Source organism: Sapajus apella, unplaced genomic scaffold, assembly GCF_009761245.1.
Source record: "Sapajus apella isolate SASKATOON/1434 unplaced genomic scaffold, GSC_monkey_1.0 scaffold62, whole genome shotgun sequence".
NCBI lineage: Eukaryota > Metazoa > Chordata > Mammalia > Primates > Cebidae > Sapajus > Sapajus apella.
The window spans coordinates 15,987,578-16,015,515 of NW_022437002.1; the positions used below are offsets into that span (position 1 = coordinate 15,987,578).

At 51.7% G+C, this 27,938-nt stretch overlaps 2 protein-coding genes across 8 annotated transcripts; both read left to right on the top strand.

The window, feature by feature from the left end:
• Positions 1 to 15: 15 nt before the first annotated feature.
• Positions 16 to 21,474, top strand: IPO13 (importin 13). 4 transcript variants are annotated; one of them, XM_032247286.1, is made up of 20 exons: positions 16 to 988; positions 2,747 to 3,483; positions 9,622 to 9,762; positions 9,851 to 9,992; positions 10,101 to 10,267; positions 10,489 to 10,609; positions 10,696 to 10,843; positions 11,420 to 11,601; positions 11,685 to 11,711; positions 11,908 to 12,042; positions 12,191 to 12,334; positions 13,671 to 13,751; positions 14,291 to 14,428; positions 14,581 to 14,677; positions 17,676 to 17,728; positions 20,283 to 20,349; positions 20,438 to 20,496; positions 20,643 to 20,732; positions 21,031 to 21,212; positions 21,302 to 21,474. In XM_032247286.1, the coding sequence occupies exons 1-20, from the start codon at positions 905 to 907 to the stop codon at positions 21,396 to 21,398; spliced, it is 2,892 nt and encodes a 963-aa protein (XP_032103177.1). In that variant the 5' UTR covers positions 16 to 904; the 3' UTR covers positions 21,399 to 21,474. The 4 variants fall into 4 exon arrangements, 3 of the variants coding, with proteins under 3 accessions (XP_032103177.1, XP_032103179.1, XP_032103178.1); XR_004259504.1 differs by lacking the exon at positions 17,676 to 17,728 and having other exon boundaries at positions 21,302 to 21,473; XM_032247288.1 differs by lacking the exons at positions 21,031 to 21,212; positions 21,302 to 21,474 and adding an exon at positions 20,855 to 21,019.
• Positions 21,475 to 23,968: 2,494 nt separating this feature from the next.
• DPH2 (diphthamide biosynthesis 2) lies at positions 23,969 to 27,421 on the top strand. Of its 4 annotated transcripts, none has more exons than XM_032247300.1 (6): positions 23,984 to 24,368; positions 24,641 to 24,753; positions 25,014 to 25,237; positions 25,434 to 26,117; positions 26,202 to 26,378; positions 26,459 to 27,421. In XM_032247300.1, the coding sequence occupies exons 1-6, from the start codon at positions 24,222 to 24,224 to the stop codon at positions 26,581 to 26,583; spliced, it is 1,470 nt and encodes a 489-aa protein (XP_032103191.1). In that variant the 5' UTR covers positions 23,984 to 24,221; the 3' UTR covers positions 26,584 to 27,421. The 4 variants fall into 4 exon arrangements, with proteins under 4 accessions (XP_032103193.1, XP_032103194.1, XP_032103191.1 ...); XM_032247301.1 differs by having other exon boundaries at positions 23,984 to 24,316; XM_032247302.1 differs by lacking the exon at positions 25,014 to 25,237 and having other exon boundaries at positions 23,969 to 24,316.
• The last annotated feature ends 517 nt before the right edge of the window (positions 27,422 to 27,938 follow it).

The following is a 27,938-nucleotide window of genomic DNA, read 5'->3' on the forward strand; positions in this document are numbered from 1 at the left end:
GCGGGGCCTAGACTCGGCGGGGGCCTGGGGCGGCGCGCCGCTCCACCGCCTGCTCGGGGGCGCGCGGGCTGGCTCGAGGACAGGGCCAAGGACCCGGAATGAGTTTCCGCGCAGTTCCGCTGGGCCGTGCCGGGCTGTGCCGGGCCGGGCCAAGCCAGGACAGGTGGCAGTGGGGGCCTGAGTTGGCGGTACCGGGGACAGGCGCTCGGGGCAGCCCGCGCCTTGACGAGGTCCCTGCCCTGTCCCGGCCGGGCTGGCTTGTCTGTCAGTCACTGGGGCGGAGGCAGCGGCGGTAACTGGGCTGGAGCAGGGCGGTGAGCACAGCGCGGGCCAGGCCGAACGGAAAGACCTGCCACAGCCCCCTCAACTCCACGGACTCTTCGCCCCAGACTCGCGAAGCTGCACCTCCGCGCTTCGTTAGACGCCTCTGTAACCACGAAGGGCTCTCTCCCCGGTGACCCTCCAGCCCCGTGACCTCTTCATAGCACCCGAGAGCTCACCCAGGCGGGGGTGTTGTGGGTACAGGCCATCGACCCTGTGACCTCTCAAGATCTAGGGGCTCGGTTTTCCCCGCAGTCTTCCCTCCCCTCTGACTTCCTCCACACAGATTGTGGGGACAGAGCTGTGACCTACCTCTAGGATCCCCGCCTGAGAGCTCCTCACTGACGGCCCCCTCCTCGGACTCCCCCTCAGTGGATTCCTTAAGAGCACCCTTTTTGGTCTCTGGCAAGCCCCTCACCCTCAGACGAGGTGGGGAGGCCTCGGCAGCCATGCCCGCCCTGGGCTCCCCCTCACCCCACCACTCCCTGGACACCCAAGCCGGGGTCTAGCAGGGGGCCAGCAGCCAAGGGGCTGGGGCAGGAGGCAGATCAGGGCCCACCTCCCTGCCAGGGAGGGAGCAAAGATGGAGCGGCGGGAGGAGCAGTCGGGGGCTGCAGGGGCTGGAGGAGCATCAGCCTTGGACTTCACTGTGGAGAACGTGGAGAAGGTATGAGGGCTCTGGGGTGGGCACTCCAGTGACAGAGCAGAAGTTCTGGGGACTGTCACTAATGCCAGCACGCAGGCCTGGGCTGGCTGCCCGCTGGTATGGTGCCCCCACAGCACCTGGCATTTGCTGTCTTTCTGGGCAGGCAGTATTGCAGTGCCCTAATGGGCTATTTTTGTCTTTCCTTACAGGCAGGTCCCCTGTGGACAGATACTCCAGGGTCTTGGGATGGTCCCTTCAGGGAGCTTATGACTTAGCCTTCCAGCCAGACTGGCTATTTTCCAGCTCCATGGGAACTGCATGAGCAGTGCAGTAGGAAACTGGGAACCCAGGAGACCTGCAGCTCAGTCTTCTGGAATTATACTGATGCCAAACCATCCTGGACCTGGTTTTATTGAGCCAAGGGCTCAGGAAATAATCTGGAACTAAAACAATCTGGGTTGTTTCTACTCTTTGGAGAAGGGTCCTTCCTTTATTGGATGGAAGCCAGACCAGTCCTGAGCAGGCAGGTGTGGGGCTGTCTCCTTTTGTTTTGTGCTGAGTCCAAGGGTCCTGGCCCTGCTGGCAGCCTTACAGGGCTCCTTCCTACTCACCTGCCCACACAGCTCCCTGCCATGGCCCTCCCAAGCTCCCCCACTGCCCAGACCATCTTTCTGAACTGCCTATTTTGTTCTTTTCTGTATCTGCTCCCCATAACCTGGAATGCAGCAATGCATGCACCCTGGGATGAATGGGAAGATGGGGCTCCCTTACTTGAAAGCAGGGAATGATTGCAGATGCTCACTTGTTATTCTTGACTCCTGTTTGCCATAACAAACAATGAGGATGCATCTCTTCTGCCTGCTTTGGCATCCCTGAGGGATGCCAAACAAGGGACAGTGGCCATAACTGACTGTCAGGGGTACAAATAGAGCTAAGCCTACTTGGATGGAGCCTGCTTAGGGGTCAGGGTCCTGGCCACACTCTCCCACCTCTTGGAGCAGGGCAGTGTTGGCATGGTGGCACACTGTTCCAGGTGCTACCGGGAGATAAATCTCACTGTTTTCTTACTTCATGAAGTCCCATTGGAATTGAGGCCCTGGAGACTGTGCTAGTGGAAAGCACTAGGCCAGGTGTTTGCCAGGGCTGCAGCTATAGCCAAGGCTTCTCTGGATCAGTTGATTGGACCTTCACATGTGCCCTCTGAGGAGTGTTCTCACTCCCCCCCCAACTCCAGCATGTCTCTGCCCCAGGGCTACTTGGCAAAAGTCTTAGTCCTGCTCTGATTTCACACTGGCTTTGATGCCAGCACCTGGAGTGACCTAGGGATGATCCTGGGGGAGCTGAAAGGAGCTGTTTAAGTTGATGGGAGCAGCTGTGCCTGGGAAGGTCAAGTCCCCTCAAGCTGTTCCATGCCCTTCTCAGGTTTAGCTTCATCCCTATGAAGCTGTTCCTTCCACCTAGGCCTTGGCCTCAAGTGCTTCCCCTTTGGGGGGGATCAGCCTTCTCTTTTTTTTTTGCTTTCCTGTGGAGATTCCCTCTGAACCCATAATGTTTTGCTATAAGGAGAAGAGGATATGGTAGAGCATGGGCAAGGTTCAGGCTGTCAAGATATCAGCAGGATCCAGGCCCAGGAAACACTGCAAGAGCCCTGAGCTCTCCCTGCTCAGCTCCCCAGTCAGGGAGAGGGAGCAGTCTTGCAGGACCAAGTCACACCTCTGTTCTGGGCTCTGGCAGGATCCAGAGTGGCCAGCACCTGCTCAGTCCTGTGCTGTCCTGCAGGCGCTGCACCAGCTCTACTATGACCCCAACATTGAAAACAAGAACCTGGCTCAGAAGTGGCTGATGCAAGCCCAGGTCTCCCCACAGGCCTGGCACTTCAGCTGGCAGCTACTGCAGCCCGACAAGGTGCCAGAGATCCAGTACTTTGGGGCCAGTGCTCTTCACATCAAGATCTCTCGCTACTGGAGCGACATCCCAACTGACCAGTATGAAAGCCTAAAGGCACAGCTCTTTACCCAGATCACCCGCTTTGCCAGTGGCTCCAAGATTGTACTGACTCGGCTCTGCGTGGCACTAGCCTCACTGGCTCTCAGCATGATGCCTGACGCTTGGCCATGTGCTGTGGCAGATATGGTACGACTCTTCCAGGCTGAGGACTCACCAGTAGATGGCCAGGGCCGCTGCCTAGCCCTGCTAGAGCTGCTGACAGTGCTACCTGAGGAGTTCCAGACAAGCCGCCTACCCCAATACCGCAAAGGCCTGGTGCGGACCAGCCTGGCGGTGGAATGTGGGGCTGTCTTCCCTCTGCTGGAGCAGCTGCTACAGCAGCCCAGTTCACCCAGCTGTGTGCGTCAGAAGGTACTCAAGTGTTTCTCCAGCTGGGTGCAGCTGGAGGTGCCGCTGCAGGACTGTGAGGCACTCATTCAGGCTGCCTTCGCTGCTCTGCAGGACTCAGAGCTCTTCGACAGCAGTGTGGAGGCCATTGTGAATGCCATCTCACAACCTGATGCCCAGAGGTGAGCTAGTCCCCACCTGCCCAGCAGACAGCCTCTTTGGCCATCCATCCATCCATCCATCCATCTGTTCAATAAGCATTAATTGAGTGTGTACTGATACCTGGTCCTCTGCTGGTGATACAGCAAGGAACCAAAGAAGACATGGTCCCTGTCCTCATGGTTCAGACAGGGAGGCAGACGTTAAACAACTAATTATCAATTATTCAATTAAAATATTTGACTCTTTTCCTTCTCTCAACTAGTCACCAAGTCCTGGCTGTTCTGCTCCTGACCATATTGCAAATCTATTTTTTTTCATTTCCATTGCTACCACCCTAGTCCAAGCTGTCATCTCTCTCCGCAGATTACTGCGTAACTTGTCCTCACTCTTGTACCCTTCATTGTCCCAGCAGCCAGAGTGATCTTTTGAAAATGGGGATCTACTCTTTCTGATCAGAACCCTTCAGTGGCTTCTCAATGCTCTTAAGTTAAAGCTCAGAATCCTTAATGTGACTCATAAAGGTGCTGCACAGTATGGCATCACAGGCCTCATCTCATGCTGCTCTCTTTGCTCTCTATACTCTCACACGGCTTCTTAAATTCCTTGAATGTCCCATGTTTGTTTCGGCCTCTGGAACATCACATGTACTTGACACCTTGCCTCAGCTTAAACTTCATTTACATAGGGAAGTCCTCAGTGGATTCTTAAGACTAAGTTTGATCTTCTCTCTTATATTACCTCAGAGCTCCCAGTAGTTTTCCTTCTTAGCCGTAACATGATTTCAGCATAAATTAATGTATGCCTCCCCATTAGTCTCTCAACTCTGAGGACAGGGACTCTGTCATTTTACTTTGTCACATTGTGCTTGGCACATGGTAGCATTAGATATTTTTTGAATAGATGAAAGTAGGAGTTGCTTGAGTGGGGAGGGGTGGGGATGGAAGGGATTAGGGGAGGAGGGTGGAATGTTCTAGGCTTTAGGAACCACAGCAGGTGCAAAGACTTGTGGTGGACAGTATCATGATATACTCAAGGGCCCAAAAGAAGTAAGTGTGGTGAAGTGTTTGTTTGGCAAATGTTTGTTGAGCATCTCCTGTGTTGGGCCCTATGCTGAGCTTTGGGAGCAGAGAAACAAATGCTTTAGCTTCCGTCTCTCAGGAGCTCACAGTCTGGTGGACACATGTATGGCAAATACAATTAACATAATGACTCCTCTGATGGAGAATGCAGGGGTCTGGAAAAGCCCAGAGGAGGCTTTCACCCAGTCTGAGGGTTGTGAAAGGCTTCCCAGAGGAAGCGACCACTGAGCGAGAGCTGTGTTAAGAGTTAGCCAGATGGAAGTGATGGATGGAGAGGACATTCCAGACAGATGGAAGAGCCCAGGCAAGGGAAGGGTGTAAAAGCCCAGAGAGTCTGGTGATCTGTAAATCATTAGGTGTAATGGGACAGCAGGATTTAAGGGCCAGATTTATAGGAGACCAGGGTCCAGATCATGCAGGATCTTCTTGACCAAGTTTAAGATTTTGATCTTCATCCTGAAGATGATATAAAGATATTAAAGGATTTTAAGCAGAGAAAATGGCCTACTGAGACTTCTGGTATGAGCTGGATTAGAAAAAGTAAGACTGGAAGCCCTGACACTGACCTTTCAGAGATGGGGCTTTGGGATCCGTGGCAGAATTGGAAGGGAAACCCATTAAAAGAGACTTCATGGAAGAGTAGCTAATGACTCAAGCTGTGGCATTAGTCACGTCTAAGTTTGAATCCCAGATGGTTCGCTTATTAGATCTGAGACCTTGAATAAGCCATTCCTAAACCTTGGTTTCCTCATCAATAAAATGGGGATGATCATATCAACCCCACAGAGTTGTAAATGTTTAAATAGGATAATGTGCACAAATCCTGAACCTGGTGTTCAGTAAAGAATATTTTGACTCCTTGAGTAATAGGAATTCTTCCGTGGTCTTTGCTGGGGTTAGGATGGTCAGCAGCATCCATTTGTATGCTTGGGTTATTCATACATTACATGTTTTAAAATGGAAACTCTGTGTGTGTGTGTTCCACCTTTATACTTTATGTGACCAGTTAATGGTAACTATTTATTTATTTTTTTGAGACAGTTTCACTCTGTTGCCCAGGCTGGAGTGCAGTGGCATAAGTTCGGCTCACTGCAACCTCTGCCTCCTGAGTTCAAGCGATTCTTCTGCCTCAGCCTCCAGAGTAGCTGGGATTACAGGCAGCTGCCACCATGCCTGGCTAAAATTTTTGTATTTTTAGTAGAGATGGGGTTTCACCATGTTGGCTGGGCCGGTCTTTAACTCCTGACCTTAGCTGATCCACCTGCCTCAGCCTCCCAGAGTGCTGAGATTACAGGTGCTCATGCCTGGCCAGCTGTTTATTTTTTAAAAGATAGACATATTTACTATTAAACGGATTAAGCTGTTTACTTTTAGAATTGGTCATAAGGAGTAGAAGCAGAATCATGCAATAGAAAGTGGGCCTAGTTGATCAGTGGCTAAATTGGAAAAGGAGTTGGTTTCTCTCACACACACACACACAATGTGCTTAACCACTGCCTTTTAAAACTTTAAACAAAATATTGGGGTTGATTAAAAAAAATAAATGGTTGTTTCAGTATGAGGATTAAATAAGAGAATGTGAAGCTTTTGGTGTGGTTCCTATGTACTCCATAAACGGCAGTTGCCAGTGTTTGGTTTCATTATTGTGTTGGCAGTTATTATGATACCTATTCCCTGGCTTTCCAGGCTTCCCAGCTTAAAGTGGATACCTAGTCTCAGATCAAGGCCTCTCTTGGCAGCCTGAAGCTTAAGTGCTGGGTGGGCTCCGACAGTTGGTGACTAAGGGAAACAGATCAGGGCAAGTGTGTGGGTGATGTGAGGTGTCCTTGGATACACCCAAGTTTACCCACCCAGCCAGTCTCAAGGGCTTTGGCAGGTAATTGATGCCCCTTCTCCTCTGAACGAATGAGCGAGCAGGGAGCCAGTGAGGTAACCCACAGCCTCCTTGGCGCCCATTGGCTGCAGCCCCTTGGTTGCTTAGCAACTCTCCCCATTTTCTCCGCTCTGCTCCTGAAGCTAAGCTCTAATTGCAGGTCTCGGCTGAGCTCCGTGTGAGCAGCAGCAGAGGCGTCCCAGCAGCCCTGCCTTGGCTACTTGAGCTGACCAATTGGAGCCAGGCCTCTTGAACCCAGCTTCAGCTATGATCGTAAAGACATCCTCCCTGTCTCCTTCCCCCAAACCTAGAAACCTCTGGTGCCTCAGACTTGTTCTTCTGTCCACCTACAGGTTGCAGACGCAGGTGTTCAGGTGGCAGAAATCAATGCAAGAACTTCTTCCCATGGGTGAGCTGCATCCAGCCCAGAGTCCGAGCCTGGGCCTTGCTCTACCCGGTCTAGTTTCCTAGCTTTGGCTTGTGAAAGTCACCTTCAGTGGCTTTGATTCCTGGGTCATCCAGGCATGCCTTCCCCAGGTGTCCCGACATCGGCCCTCCCCTTGGCTGAGTTTGCGCTCAAGTCACCCTTTCCCTGCTCCTCCACAGCTGCTGCTACTTCCTGGCTCTCCCCTTTAAAATGTATGTTTTTTTCCTGAAATACGTTTTTAATCCCGGAAGAGCTTTTCCTTGAGAGTTGGGGAGGGAGAGAAAGTGAATTAAGCAGGCTGTTGAGGGCTCCCATCAGTTAGGACTGGAGATAGGGGCTGAGATGTACATAGATCGTTTGGGGAGATTCTGGTTGGGCCCTGAAAGAAAAGCAGACCCGTAGCAGTTTAAGGGGGTTTCAACCTGGATTCTGCTTCTGAGTTGTTGTATGACCTTGAGTGATAGGATACTCTGAGCCCTTTGGGGCTGTATTGTCCTTGATTTGCCCTATTATGAGGCTCAGATGAGACAAATTAAGAACCTTCACTGAGTACCTGCCGTCTGCATGAACTTTAGCAGGTGGAGGAGAGAGCCTCAGAATACAGTGGGAATACTATGGGGGTAGAGTACTACCTCGTGCTCCCATCTCAGCTGCTGAGGAGCTTGTGGGCCATAGCCTTGGCCCTGCCCGTTCTCTTTGTGCCAGGGTCTGGCCTGAAAATGCCCATTGTCTGGTGGTGCGGCCCGTGTCAGGGTCATGAGACTGAAGCTATCCCAGCTGTCTCCAGGCAGCACCCCCTGGGGCTGTCTCTGGGCTGGGGGTATCCTGGCATGGGTGACTTTTCCTCCCAGATGGGGATGTGGAGAAGGAGGCCGATGTCCCTGGGCTGGTTGCCTCTTTTTGTCCTTCTCATCCTCCCACCAAGGATATGAAGCTACTGCCTAGCAACCTGCTTGAGGCAAGTCCAGATAGAACTCCTTCTGGGATCCTCAGTCCCCCACTCCCTAACATAGATTGCTATGGTGACACTATGATTGACAACAGAAGAGTCCCAAGCATCTGATCTCCACTGTTAGAGTGTGGCCTCCTCTGCTTAGTCTCATCTCCACAGACTAAGGTGCTGGAGAGGGGTCCAGTGGGATGGAGCCAGGCTTCTCTCAGTCCCTTTGTATACTGGGCTGCCTGTTCTTCTCCTTTAGAGATCATTGTGTTTCAGGGCTCTGATCTGGACCCCCTTATTTTTTTCTCATTCAACAGTTTCTCCTTGGGCAATTCTCATCTATGCCCGTAGGTTTAAATACCAGCTGTTAGCTGATGACTCTCAAATCTATGTCTTTCACTGTAACTTCTATGCTGAGCTTCAGGGCTTCCAGCTCTTTCTAGATGCTTCTACATGCATAACCTATCAGATGTCTCTGAATCAATGTGTCTAATACTGAGCTCATCACCTTCTACCTCCTATTTAAAAGGTGTTACTGTTCCCTGCTACTCACCCCACAGGTCTCAGTAAATAGCTCCACCATCTACTTAGTTGTTTAGCCAGTTACCTGAGGGTTGCTTTATTCTTCCCCATCCTCACATCCAGTCAGTCATCAAGTCCTGTCCATTTTGCCTCTTAGCTCTCTGAGTGCATCATCTACTTCTCTCCCTCCCTGCAGCAACCATACTACTCAAGATTTGGGATTTGGTGGTAGGGGTGGAGTGGATGGTGGGGATGGATGCTCTCACGAGCTGTTGCTGCTTTCCAAAGTCTTTTTTTTAATCAGGGCTCCCGAGCCTGTGTTTACTCTTCTGTCTCCCACTCTTGTTCAATCTCCCCTGACAGACTGTATTCGTTTCCTAGGGTGACCATAACAAAGTACCACAAATGAGGTGGGTTTAAAGCCAAACAGAAATTCATTGTCTTAAATTGTGGAGGCTAGAAGTCTGAATTCAAGGTGTTGGCAAGGCGGTGCTCTCACGGAAACCTGTAGGAGAATCCTTCCTTGCCTCCTTCTATCTCTGTGGTTCGCTGGCGGTCTTTAGTGTTCCCCAGCTTCCAGCTGCATCACTCCACTCTCCACTTTTGTCCTCATGTGGTATTCTCCCTGTATGTCTCTGTCTTCACATGGATGGCATCTTATAAGGACCAGTCATACTGGACTTCACTCCAGTATAACCTCATCTGCAATTATCTTGTTTCCAAATAAGTCATGTTTTGAGGTACTGGGGATTAGGATTTATCAAAAAACATCTCTTTTTGTGTGGATATAATTCAACCCATAACAGTCTGCCCTCTGGCCCCCCAAACTACATGTTATCACCACATGCAAAATATATTCACGTCATCTCAACCTCCCCAAAAGTTGTAACCCAGCTGGACATAGTGGCTCACAGCTGTAATCCCAGCTACTCTGGAGGCGGAGCAGGAGGCTGAGTTTCTTGAGCTCAGGAGTTTGAGACCAGCCTGGATAACATAGCAAAACCCTGTCCCAAAAAAAAAAAAAAAAAAATGTTAACCCATTCTGGAATCAGCTGTCATCCAATTAGAGAACACAATTCAACCCATAACGCTGACCTTCTCATACTTCCTTCTCAGAGTTCTCCTGGGGTCCCTGACCTAAGGTTCTTCCCAACATGGGGAACATCAAATCTGCCATGTAGTCCCTGACCCTTTTTTTGCTTAGGATTTGATAAGGGGAGGGGAACTTGATGGAAGACAGAGATTATGCCTTTCTCTTAAAGCCTGTAGGGGGATGGGCAGAGAGCTCTGATGGATTTTCTCATGTCGTGCCTCTAGGTACGTGAACACACTCCTGAAACTCATCCCGCTGGTGCTGGGTCTGCAGGAACAACTGCGGCAGGCAGTGCAGAATGGGGACATGGAGACCTCCCATGGCATCTGTCGCATCGCTGTGGCCCTGGGCGAGAACCACTCCCGGTAAGGGGTGGGACAGTAGGGCCCTCTAAGAGGTGGGGTTCTGGAAGTCCCTCGAGAGGTAGAATGACCTGTGTCTCCTCCTCCCCAGGGCCTTGCTGGACCAAGTAGAGCACTGGCAGAGTTTCCTGGCACTTGTCAACATGATTATGTTCTGCACAGGCATCCCTGGCCACTATCCTGTCAATGAGACCACCAGCTCTCTAACCCTCACCTTCTGGTACACGCTGCAGGTGTGTATATGTGACCTCCAGTAGGACTGGGCTGTGGTGGAAGAAGGTGGATCACGGGCTTCTATGGCTACTGATGAGGTGGCTAATTCTCTTCCCCGGCTCTCTCAGGATGATATTCTATCCTTTGAGGCAGAGAAGCAGGCTGTATACCAGCAGGTGTACCGGCCAGTCTACTTCCAGCTGGTGGATGTGCTTCTGCACAAGGCCCAGTTCCCTTCTGATGAGGAATATGGATTTTGGTCCTCAGACGAGAAGGAGCAGTTCCGAATTTACAGGTGATGGTAGCAGGCCAACTCCTCTAAAATGGAGTCCATAAATAATGAAGGCAATGAGGGAAGGGGCCCAAGGCCAGGCTTTCTGAATTTGGGGGCTCTCTCTCTGTTCTCTAGGCATTGTTGCAGGGTTGTGGTGGGGGTACTGGGGTAGGCTCCTGGGCTTGGGGCAGGATCCAGGGGCAGGATCCAGGCAGTGTAAAAGGCCTTCATCTGCTTCTCAGGGTGGACATCTCAGACACGCTCATGTATGTCTATGAGATGTTGGGGGCCGAGCTGCTCAGCAACCTCTATGACAAGCTGGGTCGTTTGCTTACCAGCTCAGAGGAGCCCTACTCCTGGCAGGTACCTCCCAAGCCTGATTCCCTCAGCCCTCCCAGACCTGTCACACCCTCCTCCTCATCCAAGCCAGTGGCACCCTCTTTCCCCAGCACACGGAGGCCCTCCTCTATGGCTTCCAATCCATCGCAGAGACCATCGACGTCAACTATTCTGATGTGGTGCCTGGGCTCATTGGCCTCATCCCACGGATCAGCATCAGCAACGTGCAGCTGGCAGATACTGTCATGTTCACCATTGGTGAGACCTGGCACATGCCCATGACCATATTCCCAGAGCCACAGCACCTGTCCCCGGCCACAGCCAGCATGCTGGATCCTATCCAGAATGGGAGAGCCACATGCCTACACACAGTGTTGTAACAAATTGACTGTCCTGGCAGGTCTAGGGGGTCCATTTAATGGCACAATGAGCAATTCATTGAGACTAGTTTACTGTCAGGGGAGATTAAACAAGAGTAGAAGACAGAAGAGTAAACACAGGTTCAGGAGCCCTGATTAAAAAAAAAAAAGACTTTGGAAGGCAGCAACAGCTCATTAGAGCATCCATCCCCACCATCCACTCCACCCTGATAATTTACTATCAGTGAAACAGAAGTATTGGGCCTCTGTTGAGTAACCCTTTCCTGCTTCTCTGCTGTAAGGCTCTTGTTTAAGCATGCACATGCATATTTGCCCATGTAGTTCTCTGAATGGAGCAGTGCTCTGTGCTAGGGCTGCAACTTGACCCTGCCAGGAACTCTGCACCCCTCAGAGACATGGTACAAAGCCAGCCTGGCCTGCCTCAGAGATCCTCCTGTCTTCCTCCTTCCTCCAGGAGCTCTGTCTGAATGGCTGGCTGACCACCCCGTCATGATCAACAGCGTTCTGCCCCTGGTACTGCATGCCCTAGGTAATCCTGAGCTCTCTGTCTCTTCTGTGTCTACCCTCAAGAAGATCTGCCGAGAGTGCAAGTATGACCTGCCTCCCTATGCTGCCAACATTGTGGCTGTGTCCCAGGTATGCAGGGGCCCTGGATGATGCTGAGCCTCAGCGCACACTCTGCGCTGTGCTCATACTACATTCCTTCTTTCTACCCCCAGGATGTGCTGATGAAACAGATCCACAAGGTGCGGCTCAAAAGTTTCTAGGGGTCTCCTTGGGGGTCTTGTGGGTATCTCTTATCCCTGAAATCCTGTTTTTTGCCTTCCCTTTCCTCTTATCCCTTATTCTCTGTTTTTGGAAGCTTCTCCCAAGAGGCTCATTTTCCTTCCTACCCCACAACTAGATGTGGCCAGGACTGACCATCCATGTTCTGCCCCACAGACAAGCCAGTGCATGTGGCTGATGCAAGCGCTGGGCTTCCTGCTGTCAGCTCTTCAAGTGGAGGAGATCCTTAAGAACCTGCACTCGCTCATCTCACCCTATATCCAGCAACTGGAGAAGCTGGCAGAGGAGATAGTGAGTGAGCTCTGGGGGCCAGGGAGTAGGACTGGGATGCTGTGGCTGATGAGGGGTGAGGTTGGAACTGGCCCTCAGAGTTGGGGCTCAGTGATCTGGACCAAACTGGGGCTAGGAGATCTGGAGCTTGGTTTGCTTCTCCCTGCAGCCCAATCCCTCCAACAAGCTGGCCATTGTCCACATCTTGGGGCTTCTCTCCAACCTCTTCACCACACTGGACATCAGTCATCATGACGATGATCACGAAGGCCCTGAGCTTCGGAAGCTGCCAGTGCCGCAGGGACCCAACCCCGTGGGTGACATTGTCTTTGCCATCCCCCCAACCCCCACCTGTGGGAATGTCTTTGTCACTCTTCAATTCTGTGGGTAATGTTGTCATTGTTCTCCTTTCCCCATGGGGGTGATGTGTTTGGTCCTCTGATTCCATGAATGACCTATAATTACCTCTCACTCTGTAGGTAGCAATGTCATTATCTCACTCAACTCTGTGTGTGATGTTGTCCTTGTCCCCAGCCCAATTAGGCTGATGTCATTGAAATTCCTCAGCCCCATGAGAGACACTGACATTTTTATCCTCCAACCCTTAAGTGATGTTATTATGGGCCCCTGTTCAACCCCCGCACCACCCTCCGCTCTGTGGGGCCTTCTACTTCAACATTTACTGTCCCCTGTGGGCACTAAGGATGCTTATTACATCCTCCGCATGTAATAGTTCTGGCCTTCAAGTTGTTCCCAGTGTAGAGGAAGTTCAAGTTGCTCAGATTGTCACAAAGCACTGTGATAAGTCCTGTGAGAAGCTTGGGCACAGGTTTTGGGGTGACTACTTACAAGTTGCTTAATCTGGAGCAAGCCTCAGCTTCCCATTTAAAAACTATGAACATTGAAATGTCTGGCTTACTTAATTCATAGAACTGTGCTGGATAGTAGATGTGGTCTTACATGTAGGTAGTTTGCATATTGTAAAGTTCTTTATAAATACAAGGGACTGCTTTGGTCATTGTTCGCAGAACTCCCTCCAGAATTTCTCCTGGAGAAAAGGAAGCCATAGGCATCCTGGCCTCTCTGCTTAACCGAGTTTCAGTTAGCCTCTCGGCTTTAGACCACACCTGGGCCACTGTCGTCGGACAGAGCCTCTTCTTGATATGGTAGACATCATCCTGCCTTTCCTTGCCTCCCAGGACCTCAGTCTGCTCTCTGCTCCTCCATAAGCTGCCTGCATCTGTGTATTCTTTGGGGCTCCCTACCTCAAGCCTATTTAGAGGAGATCGTATCTCCACTTCTTCAGGGGCTGGCCCATAGCCTTGGTTTTACAGAGCAGAGATATAAAGGGAGTGATTTTTTTTTTAAGTCTACAAAGATTTCGTAATCTTATGAAGCACTTGTGATATCTCTGCTTTGCAGTTTGAGGCTTCCTTTGAGATAATCCCTAGAATTCAGGATATCCTCCTTTTTCATTCATGAGAGAGTTCAGCAAACCACTTCTTCCCCCAGGGGTCCCATGCACTGGGTCCTCAATGTGCATTCTGGGGTAATAGGTTTGAATTCCCCTCCTCCCTGCTGCCAAGTCCTTCTCAAGTGGGTCACAGTGATCGATAGCAGAAGCACCTCACTTCTTCCTGTGTCTTCAGGTGGTGGTGGTACTGCAGCAGGTCTTCCAGCTTATCCAGAAGGTGCTGAGCAAATGGTTGAATGATGCCCAGGTGGTGGAGGTGAGCCCTGGCCCTTGCCCTCTGCTCCATAGTTACTTCTCGGAGGTGTAGCAGGAGTAAGATGTTGCCACGTTTCAGCTTGCAGTGGTTTGGAGAAAACAGGGGAGGTGAATCCTGCCGCATAGAGATAAGGAATCTTTTGGGAAGACTTTTAGAACTCCCCAGTATCATGAGAAATGCTTAACGCAGGGACTGTAATATCAGGGTTGAGTGACAATCAGGCATCTGTTTTGGCATCAGAAACCTGCCTTTGGTCCCTTTTCAGTCCAGGTTTTTGTTGCCATTGCTGCTCCCTGAGAGGAAATGGTGGAGATGTAAGTAGCAGGAGTTAAGTTCCACAGTTCCATCCTGTGCCCCTCAGTGAAGGGCGTTTGCCCCCTGCCAGAGTAAGTGTCCGACTTGCTTACCATCCTTGGTTTGCAGCGCCAGGCAAGGCTTATAGGTGAGGGCCTGATCTTAGGCCCGCTCTGTGCAGGGCTTCAGTGCTGTTCCAGTCAATCGTGACCTGCTGACCAGGGCCCCTTTGCTTTCTTCCCAAGGCGGTGTGCGCTATCTTTGAGAAGTCGGTTAAGACGCTGCTGGATGACTTTGCCCCCATGGTGCCACAGCTGTGTGAGATGCTGGGTCGGATGTACAGCACCATCCCCCAGGCCTCTGCTCTTGACCTCACTCGACAGGTGGGCCTTCTGATTGGGGCAGAGATCCTGACCCTGGGTGGGGGTGGGTCAGGTAGCTGCTGTGTCTGGGGTCCCCACTTGCATTCCAGGGATATTGCCCGGTCCTGGTGAGACTGGGTCTCAGCTGACCAGCATTCCCTGCTTTGTTGTAGCTGGTCCACATCTTTGCTCATGAGCCTGCCCACTTTCCCCCAATTGAGGCCCTCTTCCTGCTCGTCACCTCCGTCACACTCACTCTCTTCCAGCAAGGTAGGTCCTGACCAGGGTCTCTGCTGCTGCCGCCACTGCCACTGCCTCTGCTTCCCCAAATGGGGAGCCAAAGCTGCCCACTCTGTTCTTCTCTGTCCCCTGAGTCACATGTGGGACTTGATGGGAAACCTGTGCGATCAAGCACAGCACCTTACAAATAGTTGAAACCTTAGGTTGAAGTGGATAAGAGGGTGAATGATGTCTTCTGCTGGCCTGCTGGGCTCAGGGCCAGTCTGGATATGGAAGAAGGAAGTGGGAGTGGGAGGTGGGCAGAGGCTCTGAGGGGCTTGGGGCACTAGGCTGGCTCCTTTACTTTAGGATATAATGAAAAGGGGAAAGAGCACGGGCTTTTGAAGTCAGCTAGATCCAGATTCTAAGTTCATCACCACCAACTAGTTGTGTGTCCTTGGGCAAGTCACTTACCTTTGCTGAGCCTTCATTTCCATATCTGTGAAACGGAGATACCATATACTTGAAATGATTGTTTATAGGTATTAAAGTCACATCTGTTTATAGATATTAAAGTCACATCTTCTGGGCCCCTGGTTCAGGGGCTTTTGCACAATGAAGTACTCAGAGACTGCTGGTTCCTTTCCCTGCATCAAGGCTTAGTCCTTTCTAGGCCAGAAGTCAAGTACCTTTGGCTGTGGACCTAGCCCTCCATTCCCTGTGACCCTTTGCCTGAGACAGTTGGGAGCAGGGGCTTCATTCAGGCTTCTCATGTTGTCTAATCCAGGCTTCCAATTTGGAAAAACAAAAACAAAAAAACAGCACTGTTCAGCTAGCCTTGTGAGCCTTGCCTGGATTCATGGTCACAGGTTTGAGGCTCACCAGGGGTCTCGGTTGGTACCCAGAGTACTCTTAGCTTATAACCTCAGTGGTCTCATGATCCTGGCCTCTGTTCCGGTGGGCCATGGAGTAAGTCCAAACTGGGGAGAAACCTGAACCAGAAACCTGGTGTGGTCATCCTCAACTCCACCTTTCCCACTCCCTGTACCCAATCTAGGACAAGCCCCATTGATCCTGGCTCCTGATTCTCTCCAGGTCGGCCCACTTCTACCCACCTCTGTGGCCACTGCCTCAGTTTAGGGTCTCACCTGGATTATCAACAACCTTCTAGCGGGTTTTCTTGGCATCTCCCCTTCTCTCCAATCTGTTCTGCACACTGTGGCTACAATCTTCATAAAAACACAAATCTGAGCATTTGTCTTCCCAGGCTTAAAACCCTTTTGTTGTTCCTATTGCCCTCAGCTTATTGTTCCACTCCCACCTACATGACAAGGCTCTGGCATGCCTCTAATGCCCTCTCCTGCTGGTATCCTCATGACTCCAAAATTCCAGCCACACTGCCCTTTCCTTACTGTGTCCCATTTGATACCCGTGCCTTGCACCTCTGACTAGAATGTCCTAGGCCATCACTCCTTCATGCCTCAGAAAGGAGGAAGACTGCATCACTTCTCAGAGTAATTTCTCAGAGGTGGAATTGGGTACTTCTAACTGTACTGAAACTGCATTCTGTACATACTGCTGACACAGCACTGATCACACACAATAATCAGCTTTCATGTCTGTCTCTCTTACTAGACTAAGCCCCTCCAGGGCAGGGTTGAGTTTCTTCTCTCTGCATCCCCAGTGCCCAGAATGAGGCCAGAATACAGCAGGCCACAGATACTGTTAAATAAAGGAGGGGGAGGGCTCTCTGCCCTTGGAACCTTCTCTCTATCTGGCCCACCTCTAGCAGAGTGGCTGCTGAACATCAAACCTGCAGGGTGCACATTGGGCCTCACTTTCTCAGACTTAAATAACTCAGGGTTCAGATACCAAAGGGACAGGCTTTATTTATTGGCGGCTCTACATAGCCTAGAGAGGGAAGCAGGGCAGAGATTATCTGCTTTACAGATGGGGAAACTGATCATTTGTGGCTTGCGCAAGATCACACAGCTACTTAGTGGTGTCTTAGGCAGATGGTTTTGCACCACATCCTCCTCAGAGTGGAGAAGCCTGGGTAGGAGCTCCAGGTGCGTGCCATATTCTTGCCTCAGGAATCATCAGAACTGGAGGCAGAAGTGTCCAACGTCTTATCTGTTGGGCTTGTTGGTTGTCTCGCTGGACAGGATGGCTCCTATACCTGTTATGCCATCCCAATCTTAGCCATTCCTTCCTCGGGCTCTGCCTTCCCAATGGACCATGGGATGTCACATTGACTGCTTTCCCTCTTTCTTGGCATGTCCAGATGATGGGAACTAGTCCTCAGCCCTGAGCTTGGCTCTCTGCTGAGTCTGTGTCCATGTGGAAGAGCTTTGCTGGGATGGGGCTCTTGTTTTTGGCCTTATGATGATGTTTCCTCCTCTGGGCCCTGCTAGTGACTTGCTGGGCCATCTCCATAGCATGCTGGCACTGCCCTACCTAAGCAAGAGTCCTCTGGTTTAAGTGGACCGAATAGATTCTTTTCTTTGGCCAGACCAAGAGCCCTAAGGCCATTGAAGTGAGGTGACACTTACTCAGGCTCTGATGCCATAGCCCTTCCCGGGCCCTCAAATAAACCTCAAAAGAAGATACCAAGGGCTGGGCCCCCCGACTATCCCGGCTCTCCTCTTCAATGACTGGCTGATGGGGAGGTATGTGCTAGGAGCAGGTGTAGGGCTACTCCAATCTGCCAGAGGCCACAGTAAGTGTAGTGGCCATTTCTTCAGTTACATGGAGTCCAGAATTGCTCACATACCAAGGGAACACAAGGGGATGGCATGAGGAGGAGTGGGGAGTAGGCGGAAGGCCCTGTGGAGGGAGCTGGGGCAGGCCCGTCCTTCACTTTGCCGTCTCTTTCTGTTGGGCTTCTCCCAGTTCATGGTTTTTGTATGTTTTGTTTCTTTATCTTGCTTCCTGCTGCTCATGTGCCCCCACGCTGTCTCCCTGCAGGCTCTCAGTCCCACATAACTATATGAGGTTGAGTTGCTGTTTGTATAATTTTTTCTTAAGTTCCATCTTTATTATATTTTAGGGCCCAGGGATCATCCTGATATTGTTGATTCATTTATGCAACTCCTGGCACAGGTGTGTTTTAGTTTTATTCATTCACGTTCTGTTCTCTCTCTTTCTCTTTCTCTTATGTTGAAATTCAATTTAAGCCTATTTTTAGCTTTCTGTTGACAAATTTTTTTTCTGTTCAGTTGAATAGAGTTTCTTCATCTGTTTCCGTGGAAGTTGACAACCCAACATCCTCCTTTAGTGCCCCTATGCCTCAACTAGCTCAGTCTTCTACAAAGACCAGGGAGAGGCTGATCCCGAAGGGAGGGAGCTGGGCTGGCCTCGGGCGGGGAGTGGGAAAGGGAGGGGGTTGTGACTGTGCCCAGCAGCTTCTTGTTGCTCAAGAAGTTCATGGGTAGGACTGGAGTTGAAGGGCCTGGGGTTCACTGTCCCCGTGCTCCTGCCGGGAACTGCCTGCCTCAGTGCCCCCAGCCTGTTCCTGAGAGGTAGGCTGGGAGCAGCTCCGAAGTGAGGGACTGAAAAGAGGAATGTGCGCGGTGGAGCCCAGAGTTGGGCTATTGGAGAGGTTGAGCTGCTGCTGGGTGGTGGACTGCAGGCTCCATTGTGAGACCACGTTAGGATGTGTTTGCATTTTGTATGTGTTTAAGTGTGTGAGACATTATTTTGTATGTCTTGAATTTGGTTTGGAAAGGGAACAGAAATCACCTGTAAGTAGTATGCGTATTGTGTTGGGTGCTAGGATTAATGCGTGCATTGATGCGTGCTGTATGTTGATGTGTTGTGTGTTTTGTGTTGTTTGTTGATATGTTAGGCCTTGATGGATTTAGAGCGTGGACATGTGTTGGAGGTGTGTGTGTGTTGGGCTATGGGAGTGTATATTATGGAGGATAGGAGTATAAGTTGTGGTATTGGTATGTCTGTATTAGAGTATGGTTTGGAGGAGATGAATGTTGGGCTGTGGGGGTATGGAATTAGTATGATGGGGGCTTCTGATGTGTTAGGGGTTCCTAGCACACAGAACCCCTAACCTGTGAGTTGGGTAAATAGAGTGTTTCTTTGAATCATTCCACAGATTTTTTTTTTCTTTGAGACAGAGTCTCGCTCTGTTGCCAGGCTGGAGTGCATTGGCACCATCTCGGCTCACTGCAACCTCTGCCTCCTGGGTTCAAGCGATTCTCTTGCCTCAGCCTCCCGAGTAGCTGAGACTACAGGCGCATGCCTCCACGCCGAGCTAATTTTTGTGTTTTTAGTAGAGACAGGGTTTTAATATGTGGGCCAGGATAGTCTTGATCTCTTGACCTCATGATCTGCCCGCCTCGGCCTCCCAAAGTGCTGGGATTACAGGCATGAGCCACCATGCCTGGCCCTCATTCCACAGATATTTTTATTGAGTGTGTAATACATGCTGTACTTTGCTAGGTATTGAAGATATGCTAGTGAGCAAAAGCAGGCACAGTTCTTGCTCTCCTGGAACTTACAAATCTAGTTTCTGGGGTAGGGGAGGGTGGGAGGAGGGAAGAATAGGGTGTTCTGGACTGTGTGGATATGTGTGTGGGTGTTTTCAGGGGTGTATCTTTGATGGGGAGGGTGTCTGAATGTGTATTTGTGGATGGATATGTTGGGAGAGTGCACAGGAGGACTGTGGGAAGGCTGAGGGTGTAGGTGTGTGGACGTGGTTTGCAGATGTGCAGGTGTTTGGTGTGTGGCTGTCATGAGGGTGTGTTCCAGATGGGAAGAGAGTGTGTATGTAAGGGATATGATAGAGGTATGTAAGGAGGGCATTTCAAGTGATGGTGCCTGTAGGGGTGTTTGCACACGAGTAAACCTGGGGAGTAGAAGGGATGTGAGGGGTTGGAGGGTAGAGGTCTATCTGGTGTGCACTGGGGGCATTTCTTGGGAGCAGCAGTGTTTAAGGATGGCTGGAGCATCTCCTGTGACCTGAGGATGTGCCAGTCATGTCCTGGTACCACTTGGGGCAGGCCATCTGCCCCCATCATGTCATCTGTTCCCCCTCACCTGCAGCAGCACTGGCTCCTTGGTGTGTGTAGGGCTGAAGAGGGCCTGGACACAGGGTACCCTGGATGAAAGTGGGACTGAGGCTCCAAGGCTCCTGCTGTACTTTTCCTCTTCTTAGCAGGAGCTGGAGCGTGTCTCATGAATATAAGAGGGACATGGGAGGAGGGCTGTTGGGCTGAGGGCTCCCTGTCTGGATGCCATCTCTTCTTCCTGCTGCCCTGTTCATAAACCTGGGGTGCTTAACTCCCTCCGTTAATCAATATGAAGTCACTGCTGGCAACCTGGAGCCTGCGAGATCTCTGCCCCCTGATGGAGGGGAAGGTGTCTGGAGCCCAAACTTTCTGCATTATGATCCCCACCCACAACCTCTCTCACATACACCCATGCATTCATGTACACATATGTGTACATAGCATCCCTTGAGCTGTCCTCACCTGACCTACTGAACTCTGGGGTGGTCTGGGTCCCCCAGAGATGGCTGGGTAGCTGGTTTTGGCAGCCTCTACCTGTGACGTGTGAAGTTGGGGGCTGGGGTGGCAGGTGAGTGGGGGGGATGGTCCTTGGAGCTGGCTGGGGCTGGGCTTACCAGCTCCACCTCCTGCAGGCTCTGAAGCGGAAGCCAGATTTATTCCTGTGTGAACGACTGGATGTCAAAGCTGTGTTCCAATGCGGTAAGTGGGGCCAGATGGACAGGTGGGCCTGGGGCTCCCCCAGGAGGATCCTTACGCCCCATCTGATCTGCCTCTGCCTCTCCCACAGCTGTGCTGGCCCTCAAGTTCCCTGAGGCACCTACTGTCAAGGCCTCCTGTGGCTTCTTTGTGAGTCCCATTATGAACCCTGACCCACTGCCACCCCACTGCCCTGCCCTGCCCAGACTCCAGATGGTAGGGCTGTGGTGTACAGCTCTTGTCCTCAGGGAGAGCTGGGAAGGACCTGGGCTGATGGGCCTCTCCATCCTCTGCAGACAGAGCTGCTGCCTCGGTGTGGGGAAGTAGAGTCTGTGGGAAAGGTGGTACAGGAAGATGGTCGTATGCTGCTCATAGCAGTGCTGGAGGTGAGATGGAGCAAAGAGGGGGTTTGATGGGGGTGAGGGCCCCACACTGCTGAGGCAGCTCACCTTCTGGGAGGCTTGAGCCTTTGGTTCCCTTGAGCTCTAAGATTCTGTTTCTTCTTCAGTTAAATGACTGAAAGTTGTTAGGATTGCTGTGGGGATCAGCTGGCTCTCAAAAAAGCAGCGTTCACTATTATGTACAGATTGGCTTAGGAACTGTCCAGAGGGCCTGGGGCACAGTTAGACATTCTTGCTGCAGAAGGGGCAACACCCTAGTGTGCTGAGAGCCCCTCTCCCTCAGGCCATTGGGGGCCAGGCCTCCCGCAGCCTCATGGACTGCTTTGCCGACATCCTGTTCGCCCTGAACAAGCACTGCTTCAGCCTCCTGAGCATGTGGATCAAGGAGGCCCTGCAGCCACCTGGTTTTCCCTCTGCCCGCCTCAGCCCTGAACAGAAGGATACCTTCAGCCAGCAGATCCTTCGGTGAGCAGAGCTGGGGCGGGCCTTGGCTCAGGCAGAGAGGGGGCAGTGGTGGTGGCTGGCGCTAACCTGCTCTCCCTTTTCTCCTTCAGTGAGCGAGTGAACAAGAGGCGTGTGAAGGAGATGGTGAAGGAGTTTACACTGCTGTGCCGGGGTCTCCATGGAACAGATTACACAGCTGACTACTGAGGGGTGCCCCCATCCCACTCACCCCTTCTCTTCACCCTTCCCTATCCCCAAAGAGTAAACCTGGACCCTCACTGCTGCCTCTGCCTCCTTTCTGCTGCCACCACCACCTAACTGAAAGCCTGGGTCCAGAAGGCCTGAGGGAAAGATGGGAGGATGCTTGGACGCAGGCCTTGTTGGGGGAATGGTGGGAACACCCTCTAGCTCCTGGGTTGGAAGAGATATTGCTGTAGCCAAGCCACCTAGGCTGGAGCCCTTCAGAATACAGTCATTGCCCTTGGGGTGGGGTGGCTGCGGTAGTGTCATCAACCCCCCATTTCCATTAAATTAGTCCCAGCATGCATGTATGCATACATTTATTTAATCAACAGCACTGAGTACGAGGCCCCAAGCTCTGTCCTGCATTGTTCTGCCCTGAACAAAGGTTGATCTAGTCCATAGCTACCATGCTAAGCTGGGAGAAGGGTGAGGAAGTGAGGGAAGTCTGCGTGGAGGAAGGTTTTTTTTTTTTTTTTTTTTTTGAGACGGAGTTTCGCTCTTGCTGCCCAGGCTGGAGTGCAATGGCGCGATCTCGGCTCACCGCAACCTCCGCCTCCTGGGTTCAGGCAATTCTCCTGCCTCAGCCTCCCGAGTAGCTGGGACTACAGGCACGCGCCACGATGCCCAGCTAATTTTTTGTATTTTTAGTAGAGACGGGGTTTCACCATGTTGACCAGTATGGTCTCGATCTCTTGACCTCGTGATCCACCCGCCTCGGCCTCCCAAAGTGCTGGGATTACAGGCGTGAGCCACCACGCCCGGCGTGGAGGAAGTTTTTGACAGGAATAGCAGCCTTCCTAGGTGCAGGACTTGGGGCTTTGGGCTGCAAGTAGGGTAGGGCTGGGTCCATTTGGGAGGGAAGAAATGGAGTGGGGTCTTGACTTCTAGGATGGGTTTCTGGTGTGGAGTTAATACAATATTGAACTTGCATATTGTTGAGGAGGGCTATAGAAAGGGGCTGAGTGTGTGTGTGTTGGGAGCGGGGGGCAGTGGCAGCGAGGTGAGGGAGAGAAGACATCTGAGCCCCAGAGGAGGAAAGAGGAAAGCAGGACCTAGTGTCCATATGTCCACCGCTCCCCACTTACACAGGATCTCCAGCACAGAATGGTCAGGGATCGGTCAGCACCATGGACAGCTCCTGATCGGCTCTTGTTTTCCTCTCTTAGCAGGATTGCCTCCCGTTCTGTCTCCTCAGCTATAGTTTCACCTGGGTTGCCTCTCAGGTACCCCGGGCTTCTCAGTAAGATCTGAAGAGCAGGACTGAGTTTTCCCCCACTCTCACCCGTGAGCTTTGAATCTCTTTGTAGGTAATAGGGGAATTGGTTACTCCCACATTCATCCCACTCAGTAGATCTGGATTTGATGCTGGTTGTGCCACTGAATTAGTGTTTTATTACACAAGTAGTCTCTTTGAACCTGTTTCCTTATCTGACAAAAGTATGTTAGGAGGGCATTTCAAGTGATGGTGCATGTGGGGGTGTTTGCACATGAGTAAACATGGAGAGTAGAGGGAATGTGAGGGGCCGAAGGGTAGAAGTCTATGTGGTATGCACAGGGAGCATTGCTGGGGAGAAGCAGTGTTTGAAGATGGCCGGAGCTGTGCAGAGCATCTCCTATGACCAGAGGATGTGCCAGTCATGTCCTGGTACCACTCAGGATAATTCTTGCTCCAAACAGTATAAACTCTTAAAAATGAAGTGCCTAATGTACAGTAAGTGCTCGGTATTTGGTTGATTAAGTAGCAAATGCTTTCACTGCATGTGATGTCCAAAGAACTACTCTGTAAAGTTTTGTATATAAATTAATTTGACCCTCACAACAATCTTAATTAAGAGGCACTATTGTCACAACTCCCCATTCTGCAGATAAGGAAATGGGCATAGAGACATTCCTAAGATACTCAGTAGCAAGTGACCAAGCACAATATTCAAACCCGAGCAGGTCGGCACCAAGTTTAAAATTATGCAGTGAATCCAGGAACAGTGGCTCATGCCTGTAATCTCAGCATTTGGGAGGCTGAGGTAAGTCGATTGCTTAAGCTCAGGAGTTTGTGACCAGCTTGAGCAACATGGCGAAAACCTGTCTCTGCAAAAAAAAATACAAAAATTAGCTGCATGTGGTGGCGTGCGCCTGTAGTCCCAGCTACTCCGGAGGCTGAGGTGGGAGGATGTCTTCAGCCCAGGAGGCGAAGGTTGTCGAGATCACGCCACTGCACTTCAGTCCAAGTAACAGCGAGACCTTGTCTAAAAAAAAAAAAAAAAAGAGATAAAGGAAGAAAGAACAAAATATTAAATGATACTGCCCAGAGGATAGAATGATACTGCCCAGAGGATAAATGCTTAACGGTGAAGTCAGTGTTCCTGACGACCGCCGCTGCACTGAGCAGGACTCACAGCGCCCCAGAGGAGCGCTAAGGGAACTACAATGCCCACAAGGCTCCGCGCCTTCCTCGAGACACTTCCGGCTGGCCTGGGATTCAGGCAGAACCTTGGTTCTCTGTGCGGGGCTTGATGGCGAAGATTGGAGGGCGGGAGCCGTGCTGATTTAGGATTGGTAAAATCTTTATCGGCCACGCCTCTAAAACCCGGAAGTAACTTCCCCGGTAGTCCCGCGTGTAGCGGGGAAACTAGGATGGCTGAAAGGGATGGCAACCGGATGAAGGCCGACCGTGATTCCCCCTACCTCCACAAGGCGATTCTGACCCACTGAGTGCTGCTCTTGAGGACGCGGGCCCCGTAGCTGACCCAGGGAGGTCCCCGCTGCATCCCATCACCCAAGCTGTGCATCATGGAGTCGACGTTTAGCAGCCCTGCCGAGGCGGCGCTGCAGCGAGAGGCCGGGGTGCCAGGACTGCTCACTCCTCTCCCGGACCTGGACCGAGTGTACGAGCTGGAGCGAGTCGCTGGATTTGTCCGTGATCTGGGGTGTGAACGAGTGAGGACAGACTTAGGGAAGGGTGGTTGGTTCGCCTCTGTGGGGATGGGTCGCCCAGAGGATCCGGATCTTGGGGGATTTGGTGAGGGCAAGGGGGTGGGGGAATCGGTTTGTCCGCAGCACGTTGACCACCCCTCGCTTCCACCGTAGGGCAGAGTGCCCCTCTGGGACCAGGGGCGTTGAAGGTTTAGTAGGAGCTCCCAGAAGATTGCCGTTAAAGAGGTCCTCGGTGGGAGAGAGGCCGTCCCTGACTTCATGGCTTATGCTTATAGGTTGCCTTGCAGTTCCCTGACCAGCTATTGGGAGATGCTGCGGCTGTGGCTGCACGATTGGAGGAGACTACAGGGTCAAAGATGTTCATTCTGGGGGACACAGCCTACAGCAGGTGTGAACTTGGCCTAAGGTGGGCCAGTCCTGGGGACTCAGGGCTTATGGGGTTTTACCTCTATGGCAGCGTTTGCCTTCAATGGTGGTGTTTCTCCTTGATGATAATGGTAATGACTCCCCTCTTGATGCTAGTAGCTCCCTTCATTGACAATGTTTTCCTTTTATGAAACCATTTTATACACTGACCACATTTCCCAGTGATGACAGCAACTTGCCTCCAGAAGAGACCCCATTTCACTGATGCTATCTCCCCTGCAGCTGCTGTGTGGATGTACTGGGTGCTGAGCAAGCTGGAGCTCAGGCTCTTGTACATTTTGGTCCTGCCTGCTTAAGCCCCCCAGCCCGTCCACTGCCCATCACCTTCGTCCTTGGTCATCGTTCTGTGGCCTTGGAGCTCTGCGTCAAGGCCTTTGAGGCCCAGAACCCAGACTCCAAAGCGCCTGTGGTGCTGCTGAGTGAGCCGGCCTGTGCCCATGCCCTGGGTAAGGGGTTTTGCCTGTGTATGCACAAAGGGTGAGCTAACTGCTTTATGCCTTAATTTCCCCGTTTCCATATACTTCCATAGAGCTCTTGATATGGGCCTGGCCCTAGCCTACTGGGTCATATTTAGTCTCCCGGGGATGAGGGAGCTCCTACTTTGCCAGGCTCCAACCTCTACACTACCTCCTTCTCTTCCAGAGGCCTTGGCTACTCTCCTGCGCCCGCGGTACCTGGACCTGCTAGTCTCCAGCCCAGCTTTTCCCCTGCCAGTGGGGTCCCTGAGTCCAGAGCCTAAGCCCCTGGAGCGTTTTGGGCGCCGCTTCCCCCTTGCCCCAGGGAGGCATCTAGAAGAGTATGGTGCCTTCTATGTGGGGGGCTCTGAGACCAGCCCTGACCTGGACCTTGACCCAGACCTGAGTCGGCTGCTCTTGGGATGGGCACCAGGTCGACCCTTTTCCTCCTGCTGCCCAGATACAGGGAAGACTCAGGATGAGGGTGCCCGGGCTGGACGGCTAAGGGCACGAAGACAATATCTGGTAGAGAGGGCCAGAGATGCCCGCGTGGTAGGGCTGCTGGCAGGCACGCTGGGTGTGGCCCAACACCGTGAGGCACTGGCCCACTTGCGGAGCCTGACTCAGGCTGCTGGCAAGCGTAGCTATGTATTGGCCCTGGGGCGGCCCACCCCTGCCAAGCTTGCCAACTTCCCTGAGATGGATGTCTTTGTGCTATTAGCATGTCCTCTGGGTGCCCTATCCCCCCAGCTTTCTGGTAGCTTCTTCCGGCCTATCCTGGCACCGTGTGAGCTGGAAGCTTCCTGCAACCCTGCCTGGCCACCTCCAGGCCTGGCTCCCTACCTCACACATTATGCGGACTTGTTGCCTGGTGAGTAGTGGGGCATTGCCTAAGCTGGAAACCTGGGGCATGGAGTTGGGGCGAGTATGGATTTTCTTTCGTTCTCCCTTTCAGGCTCTCCCTTCCACGTACCTCTCCCACCACCTGAGTCAGAGCTGTGGGAAACCCCAGATGTGTCACTCATTACTGGAGAGCTCCGACCCCCACCTGCCTGGAAGTCATCAAATGATCCTGGAAGCTTGGCCGTGACCCCACGGCCCCAGCTGGAGCTGGCTGAGAGCAGTCCTGCAGGTAAGTGTGCAAGTCTTCACCCCCAGCTGAACTCTTTCTCTAGATGCAGCGCACCCAGACTGAGCCCCTTCCCTCTACAGCCTCATTCCTTAGTTCTCGGAGCTGGCAAGGACTGGAGCCCCGCCTGGGTCAGACGCCTGTGACAGAAGCTGTGAGTGGAAGACGAGGGATTGCCATCGCCTATGAGGATGAGGGAAACGGCTGATACCATGTGGGGTTGGAGACACAGATGGACTTACAAAAGGCTGCTAGGACCTTTAGTGCTCCCTTCACCAACCTCCCATCCCCCTGCCAGGATCCTTGAAGGACCCTGGAAGGAGGGAGAGCAGGCAGCCCTTCACTGAGGATAGGTTCCATCTCTGTCCTGTGCTGGCACTGGCACAAGCTCAACACATGCTCAGTAAATGCTTGTTGTTTGTCTGGTGGAATAAAGGGCTTAGGGCCATCCCTGAGGCCTCTGGACCCATCTGTCTTCTTGGGAGCAGCCCAGGACCTTTGGCCAATCCCAGTTCCTGGTCTGTAGTTGAGGGTCTGCCCTTGTCAAAAGGCAAGTACTAGACAGTCTAGACCAGGGTTTCTCCAACTTGTACTGTTGACATTTGGGGCCAGATAATGCTTTGTTGTGGGGCCTGTCCAGCATATGGTAGGGTGCTGAACAGCATCCCTGGCCTCTGCCCACTAGACAGCAGAAGCACTCCCCCAACTATGACAACCAAAAATGTCTCTAGACATTGGCAAATGTTCCCTGTGGGGGCAAAACTGCCCTCAATTGAGAACCACTGGTCTAACTAGACCTGCACTGTCCAGTACAGTAGCCACTAAATACATGTGGCTAAACTTAGGTTAAATAAGATGAAAAGCTGTTTCTCAGTCACATTAGTCATTCAGGTGTTCAGATAGCCACATGAGGGGACAGTAAGCTACAGGATATGCCATCATGGCTGAAAGTTCTGTTTGTTGGACAGTGTTGGTCTATATTGACTCTGATTTATTTCTCAAAGAGATCACAGAAACCTGAATAAACCAGATACCTTTTCTCTTTATGTTTCTTTTTCATTCATGAAATACTACAGGTCCTGCACAGGTCCTGGGATGTAGATGTTAATTGTATTTGACCAGATTCCTTTCCAGTATACTTGGAAAGAGAGTTAAATATGCAATTAGCACACAGTGAAACAGTCCTATCTGAGGAGGGAAGCCTCAGGGACAGCTGGATCCCACAGGAGGTATCTGACAAGGACTGAGAGGAGGCTTCCCAGAGGGCATAACACCTAAGCTGGATCTTGTGGAGGAAAATTATTGTCAGGAGAAGAATGAAAAAAGACATTTGGGCTTAAATACAGGCATGAACCAACATGGTGGCTGCTTCAAGCAAGTGGGGTTGATGGATGCTTAAGGTGAAGAGGAGTGAAATGAAAAGACTCGCCTCTTCTTCCCCACATTTGTTGAGAATCTTATCACAGTGGCATTGTCCAGGGTATTGAAAGTAAACAAAGGAGATGTGGTCCCTGCCCTCAGGGAATGCCTAATCTAATGGTGGAGGCAGAACTGTAAACTGAC

Coding starts and splice junctions, on each gene's coding strand:
- DPH2 (XM_032247300.1), top strand. CDS start 24,222: ATGGAGTCGACGTTTAGCAGCCCTGCCGAGGCGGCGCTGCAGCGAGAG. Junction 24,754..25,013: donor GGGGACACAGCCTACAGCAG/GTGTGAACTTGG, acceptor TCTCCCCTGCAG/CTGCTGTGTGGATGTACTGG. Junction 26,379..26,458: donor GGCTGAGAGCAGTCCTGCAG/GTAAGTGTGCAA, acceptor TTCCCTCTACAG/CCTCATTCCTTAGTTCTCGG.
- IPO13 (XM_032247286.1), top strand. CDS start 905: ATGGAGCGGCGGGAGGAGCAGTCGGGGGCTGCAGGGGCTGGAGGAGCA. Junction 12,043..12,190: donor AGAAGCTGGCAGAGGAGATA/GTGAGTGAGCTC, acceptor TTCTCCCTGCAG/CCCAATCCCTCCAACAAGCT. Junction 20,733..21,030: donor TGCTCATAGCAGTGCTGGAG/GTGAGATGGAGC, acceptor CCTCTCCCTCAG/GCCATTGGGGGCCAGGCCTC.